The sequence below is a fragment of the Oratosquilla oratoria genome, chromosome 20, assembly GCF_046742065.1.
Source record: "Oratosquilla oratoria isolate Oo_2021 chromosome 20, ASM4674206v1, whole genome shotgun sequence".
In the NCBI taxonomy this organism is placed as follows: Eukaryota; Metazoa; Arthropoda; class Malacostraca; order Stomatopoda; family Squillidae; genus Oratosquilla; species Oratosquilla oratoria.
In genome coordinates, this window is record NC_134796.1 from 37,762,727 (window position 1) to 37,770,226 (window position 7,500).

Consider the following 7,500-nt stretch of genomic DNA (forward strand, 5'->3'; position numbering starts at 1 on the left):
GTGCCTGTTAACTGACGTGCAACGACGCCTCCGGGCAATTCTGTGGTAATGAAGACTATGGGGACGACCAACCCTCTGCCAAGGCTTCCTACGTCCTTGGGATGGACAAAGCTTCCTTCCTTCCTTCCTTCCTGGTATGACCACCCACGCCCTTGGCGTATATAAGTAGCCGCGACCAGAGTCCGATACCGCAGTCTTCTCCAGTCGACATGGTGGCTAAGGTGAATAGGAACATCCTTACCCAAGGATTGTGAAGCTTGATCAGTTTATTTTGCGTAGACACTTTGACCAACAGCGTAAAGAATTATCAAGGAAATAGCAACCCGTTTTTAGTGTCTTCTGGGTTATTCAGTATACTTTGGTTGGGTGCTTCTATGGTTTAAAGGGTACTATGTACTTTTTTTTCAGATTACTATTTCCCTCGTCTTCGCCCTTGTGGGTGTTGCCATGGCGATCCCTCCTCCATCTGACTACAACTACGCTCCTCCAGAACCTTCCTACGAGGTCAGTCTTTCAACAAGAGTCTTTTTGTGCACTTCGAAGGAAACAACAAGACTATTAAAAGCAATATTTGTAATCTTGTTTCTCATGTTCACATATTCCAGATCCCAGCCAAGTACGACTTCAACTACGCCGTCAAGGACGAGTACTCCGGAAACGACTTCGGACACCAGGAGTCCCGCGACGGTTACGACACACAGGGATCCTACTACGTCCTCCTCCCGGACGGTCGCCTCCAGAGGGTCACCTACACCGTCAACGGAGACTCCGGCTTCGTGGCCGAAGTCACTTACGAGGGCGAAGCAAAGTACCCTGAACACAAGCCTGCCCCTTACCATCCAACTCCGGCTCCTTACCATCCAACTCCGGCTCCTTACCATCCAACTCCGGCCCCTTACCATCCACCCCCACCAGCCCCTTACCAACCTCCCGCTCCCTCTTACCAACCTCTGTATGAGTAAGGTAAAGACCTCCTGACGAAGAAAGCCTACTGTGATTTATCTATATTTATACAGGAACGAATAAAGATGTGATACAGAAATGAGATATGTATGATTAGTGTACAGTTACCTTCCCTCGAGTTTACCCATATGCTATAAAAAAGAAAACCTCCTTTTTCTTACACTCTGTCATGGAAGAGGTTATCTAGTGTTCATTATAATCTAGCACTTCGAAAACTAATCTTCTACTTAGTAATCTCTTCAACTAAGAGATGAAGTAAAAAAAAAAAAAATCAAATCGATGACGAAAATCTCAAGGAAGATGAAGAATGTAATTATCTAAGTCAAATTTAAAAACAAACTAAAGGCCATAAAAAAAATACAAAGGCGTATCACAATTGGTTGGAAAGTGACTGATAAATGTAAAAACATCATAAGGGCCTTTGTGTCCGTCTGAAACGAAAATATTGAAAATAATTGTATCATGTCAGACATGATTTGTAGATGCGGGACTCGGAAAATATGGCGGAGACAAAGCTAAAGACTTCACAGAAAGGAATGGAGAGACCACAGCTGGTAACAACGCTGAAAGAAGGGAAGAGCAAGGAAACCAGACCAGAAGCACGTTTTAGACTATCTAGTAGGATTCTACTCATGTCGGTATAGACCCAAACATGGGTCGCGAAGTGTTAAAGAATGGGTCCCGAAGTGTTAAAGAATGGGTCCCGAAGTGTTAAAGAATGGGTCGCGAAGAGTTCAAGAATGGGTCGCGAGACCTTATTAGAAAAAAAAAAATTCAACCATTTTATTTTCATTTCATTGTGTTTTCAATAAAAGAAGACTTTCGAAATTGCTTTTTGATGCTTGGGGGGTCGCCACATCTTCACCAGATCTGGATTTGGGTCGCGGCCAAAAAAAGTTTGGGAACCACTGGTATAGATGATGTTTTGAATTTCTTGGAAACTAAGCTTCTCTCACACCAGAGAAAAAATTCCCACCACAGCTTCTAAAATAATCAAATTAATCCGGTTCTGTGTCTCCAACAGTGTTTTCTTGTTTAAGAATATTTTTTTTACAAACAGATATATGGCTGTAGCATGGGATCCAATCTTTCCCTAGTGTTAGCTAACCTTTATATGGAATACTTCTAGATAGTGTTATTACCTATAACCAAACTAGTTGAGATGTTTTTGTTTAGATATGTCGATGACATTTTCATTATTTGGTAATACAAATGGGAGTCTTTGGATGAATTTTATTAGAACTCAACAAACTAGCTACCAACATCAAATTCAAAGTTGAATGGGAAGAGCACAATCGTTTTTCTTTCCTAGATATAATGATTATCAAAAAAGAAGGACAAATATTTATAATTGTTTATAGAAACCCAGCTCAAACCGGTAGCTCTACATATTTTCAGCTACCACCCAGAACTCACCAAAATCAGTGTAGCTTCAGGTCTTTACTTAGGAACGCTGATAATTTGTAGTTCCCGTTACTAAGACATTAAAATTAACGCCATAACTTCTCAACTACAAAATTTAGGATATCCATCTTGGTTTCTAATTAAAGCTTTCAGCCAAGCTAAATCAAGCTTCTACAAATTATCTCCCAAAAACCAATTTAACTGGAGCAAAAAATCTTTAATAATTCCATACAATGTCTCTGTGCACGCCTCCAATTCTCCTCTCCCTGACAATATCAAAATAATATATAACTACCCTAACAGTATTTAAGAAAACATGAATGCCCACCAAAGGTCTAAGGATATTAGCAGTCCAGGCGTCTATAAAATCCTATTCCGGGACTGCTCTAAAGTGTATAATGGCCAAACGGGAAGAAACCTTCCCCGCTAGGATTAGGAAGCAAAAACATTCAATTAAATATGCCCAGGAAAATTCAGCAGTATTCCTCCATACTGCGGAATCAATTCACTATATGGACTAGGACAAGGCTGATATAAATCACAAATCTCACTGTAACTACAGAAGGAAACTTGTTGAGTCCTCCCTGATCAAACAACTACTTAATTTTAATACTTCAAAAGAACAAGGGTCCCCCGAAGCCATTACCAGTTTGGCCGTCATATACGTCAAGTTGTCCGCCCAGACCTGAACCTACCACATGTCGCACAAACATTTGACCCGGGATCAGTTTGACCTTAGTGTCATCACGATTTGGGCTCAAACGGACCACACATTAGCATGCTTACCTCCCCACGTCCCCTCTATGTATCCCCTCTTAGCATATAGAGTATAAGTCAACCCACCTTTGGTAAAACCACGCTGAAGAGGATCACAGTTAGTGATTGCAATAAACCTATCTTCAAATAACTCTTTTCTCCGGTAGTGGGATAGGGTATTCAGTCTATATATATATATATATCTATATATATATGCAGAAAAACCACCAATGAAAAAAAATATAAAATGATGACCAAGCGCTCTCGTCTATATAGACATCTTCAGGGTACATAAAATGAAAGCGCTTGATCATCAGTTTATTAATTTCCTTGGTGGTTTTTCTGCACATTTAGAATCACGGGTTCATGTGATTTCTCATGCATATATATATATATATATATATATATATATATATAGAGAGAGAGAGAGAGAGAGAGAGAGAGAGAGAGAGAGAGAGAGAGAGAGAGAGAGAGACAGACAGAGAGAGAGAGAGTCGAGATGTGTTGTACAAACAAACTGATAGGTTCACTACAAAAAAAAATAAGATAAAAGCGGATAGGTAGATAGAACTCGATATGAAACAAGGAATGGGAAAGAAAGAAAAAAAATGAAGTACAAAAAGAAGGAAAAGAGAGAGAAATAAAGGAAGGATTCAAGGAAAAATATAATAATTTTAGATAGAAGTAATCGAGGGTGTAAAAGCCTTGACATCTGCTGCACTGTAGTACTGTATTTCTCTCTATTTTCTATATTTATTTTTATGTTTATTTTTCTTTTGAACTTAATACTTGTGTGCTTCCCTTTCTCAGAAGTATACGCATTACTGGACCCTGAAAGATCCCACTACCTCATAATTAAACCTTTTGCTTTGCCGCTACTTTAGGGTCTCAGTGTTACTCAAGTGAAAATGAGAAGAGAAACAGTATGAAAGATAGGAAATTCTATCTGGTTGTATTACCTACTAGGTATATTCCTGTAAAGGATTGGAATACTTGTGTGTTTTTCTGGTGGTTATTAGACAATTTTATTAATTTGAGGAACTCCCATCATTCAAGGGCTAAAATGTTTACCACATACAAACGCACACATACATACGTATACACACACACACACACACATATATATATATATATATATATATATATATATATATACACACATACACACACACGCATACACACACACACACACACGCACACACACACACACACATACGCACGCATACATGGCGCTGTGGTTAGAGCTCTGGCCTGCCACTACGGAGGTCCGGGTTCGACCCTCGCCCGGGGCTGAAATAATATCAGTATCGCAGCGCTGAGGGGTGTTACTCCAACTCTCGTGGGCGGGGAGTTGGGTGTGTGTGTGTGTGCAAGGTCATAGCATTACCCATAGATCGGACTTACGAGCTCTGAGCTCTCTTCCAGGAGGGAAATAGCTGTCGATCACGAGTCCAACACGTGATCCAAAGACCAAGTGAATACACACGCACATGCACACACACACACACACACACACACACGCACGCACGCACACACACACACATACGCACGCATACACACTCACGCACATGGACACACACACACACACACACATACACACACACACACACACACACACACACACACACACACACACACACGCACACACACACACGCACACACACACACATACACACACACACATACACGCACATACACATACACACACACACGCACAACACACATGCACACACACACACACACACACACACACACACACACACACACACACACACACACACACACACACACACACACACACACAACCAACCCCCCTCTTACATACATACACATCCACGGACACACGCACGTATGATCAATTTGTCAAATATTTGGGTTGATTTACGAAGTCGCTGAATAACAGACTTGGAGGGTGTGGCTATAGTAGTTGGTGGTCGGGACCAGGGCAGGGTTACCTTTGTGCTCTCTCTCGTCCTTAGGGGAAGTAGAGATTGTGGAGACACAAAGGTAATTGGGGAAGGGGAAGGGGAGGGGGAGGGGGAGGGATAGGCAGTTCCGGTCAAACTGAGCGACATCAAAATGTAGAATGTCGACATTTTTACAAACCGTTTACGGTGAGACATTGGGTAACCGACATATCTGTAAACCATTTCTCTTTTGACTCAGAACGAGTGTTTGGTCGAGATTCTATTCGTGTTTTTTGTCCATTCTTTTGAAGTTCCTTTCATCTATTCATCTTGTTAATTTTAAGGTTATCTTTAGGCTAACCAGGTATTGTCGTCTACGGTGGAAAAAATCGAAGAGGAACACTTAAAGGTACACTTGCATGAACCTTCAAACTACGGAAGATACGAGTTACTGGCAAGGCCTAATAACAAACTACCTTTCAGTCTATAACGAGGTCAAACGCAGATAATAAATAAACACCCAAACAAAGAATTTAAACAGGCAAACGGAATAGTCAACTGCCAGACAATAATTGCGAAGGCGCTAAGAGCGTGCCCTGAGGGACACCTCTGTTTTGTCGTGCGTGAGTAAAGCTCATCACACCTGAGAACCCCGACGGCAGAGAGACAAAAGGTACAGAGGCGCACTACATAGCAAATAACTTAATGATGTGGGACCAAATCAAACCAGTTTAGGCTCAGTTAGATTAGGTTAGGTTAGATTAAGTTAAGTTAGGTGGCAATGGTGAGTGGTTTCCAATTGGTTGCATTTGTCCCATGTCAGTGTCCCTCGGGCATAGTGGCATTTACCCACTCCAGCGAGAATAATGTCTTTTCCCTCCTCTGCTGTAACCCACCTCGTGAATAGTTACCCGGAGTTCAATACCCAACTGTTATTAGTGTCTGTCATTTACCCAGGCTTAGCTGCGATAAATCTCTTATTATTTCCAGTACTAAGGGTAGAAGTGTCAAGTTCTGGAGACGTTCAGTCGTCTTCATTTCACACCAAATTTCCTTTCAAGAATGTCTTCTCTTTGGAAACAGATGTTTCATTTCAAAAAGGTCTTTCTCCAAGGCCTTCTCTTCCAAGGCAGTCCTTCCTTTCAAGACCTTTCCCTCTGGGTTCTTCCTTTCCGAGAACGTCTTCCGGGGGACGAAGTGTCACTCAAGCGGCACTGAGGGCCAGTAACCCTGGGGAAGGTCGAGGAATCTCAAAGACATTGCGTCCTTTCATCCCATTGCTCAAGGGTCTTTCAAGACATTCGTCCAATTACCCAGACGTTCCTGAGGTTTCAACCCTTCCGTGCTTGGTGACACTTTTTCTCTTTATTCTGGGTGTCGTCAGACAATTTCTTTCATTTCCATGGCACCATAAACCCATCCTTTGGCGTCATAGAGCAGTACTTCTCGAACAGAAGGCCGCAGAAACCTTCCAAGGGGAATTCAACATGTTGCAGTTGATCTTATAAATGAAGCTTATTCTGTTTTCCATTTCGTAAATGTACACAAATTTCTTTCCTTTAACTTTTGCGTCAGGTTTGTACGATAGAAATAATTTGATGATAATCACTAATTCCTCTGGGGGAAAATATTAAAAATTCTTACATACAAATGTAAAATGACTATATCCTATCTACCTATCTAATACCGTATCAAGGAGTCCCATGAATACATTAATCGATGTAATGGATCCACAAAGCTTAAAAGGTTGAGAAACATTGTCTTAGGGGACCATTGCTTGCCTAGTTTGACCCCATCCGTACTGAGTGTTTCTCTCTCTCTCTCTCTCTCTCTCTCTCTCTCTCTCTCTCTCTCTCTCTCTCTCTCTCTCTCTCTCTCTCTCTCTCTCTCTCTCTCTCTCTCTCTCTCTGTATTTTTTTTTTTTTTTTTTTTTTTTTTTTGACCGCCACAATGTGACTTCATCCATTCCCGCGGCCCCTCCCTAAGCGGTGCAGAAGTTAAACGTAAGGCTTACGCCACAGACAAGTTGCCAGGAAATGAATCGAATGTATTGGTGGGAGCCAGACTTTTATGAAAAGTGAGATTCGATACAGAGACGGATCACCGAAGCAAGCTGTAACCCCGATGTTAATGGTGGAGTGCCGCGGGGGGTGAAGAATGCAACTTGTAGATAACATTGTAGGAGAGAGGCCAAACGCAGAGTATGGGATCCAATATATCTAACGTTTCGCCCAGCAGAGCTTCTTCAGAAGAAGCCCTGCTGGGCGAAACGTTAAATACATTGGATCCCATACTCTGCGTTTGGCCTCTCTCCTACAGTGCTGTTGCAGGCGTTGCTGCTTTTATTCATTTGTAGATAACATAACTGGAAGTAAAAATGTCACTCGCCATTAAGGGTGCTAATCGATATAGGACTTACGATGGTATTCTTAAAAAAGAATCTTATATAAATCCTTGGAGGGGGAAGATT

The 7,500-nt window shown here is 41.7% G+C and overlaps 2 protein-coding genes across 2 annotated transcripts in view; one reads left to right on the plus strand and one right to left on the minus strand.

Moving 5' to 3' along the window:
- The window catches only part of LOC143036461 (uncharacterized), a 40,991-nt gene that overhangs the window by 20,497 nt on the left and 12,994 nt on the right, over nt 1-7,500 (minus strand). The window lies entirely within an intron of this gene.
- On the plus strand, nt 413-1,003 carry LOC143036462 (cuticle protein 19-like). The gene is made up of 2 exons (XM_076203848.1): nt 413-504; nt 606-1,003. Exons 1-2 carry the CDS (start codon nt 448-450, stop codon nt 960-962), a joined length of 414 nt encoding a protein of 137 aa, XP_076059963.1. The 5' UTR covers nt 413-447; the 3' UTR covers nt 963-1,003.

Coding starts and splice junctions, on each gene's coding strand:
- LOC143036462 (XM_076203848.1), top strand. CDS start 448: ATGGCGATCCCTCCTCCATCTGACTACAACTACGCTCCTCCAGAACCT. Junction 505..605: donor CTCCAGAACCTTCCTACGAG/GTCAGTCTTTCA, acceptor CACATATTCCAG/ATCCCAGCCAAGTACGACTT.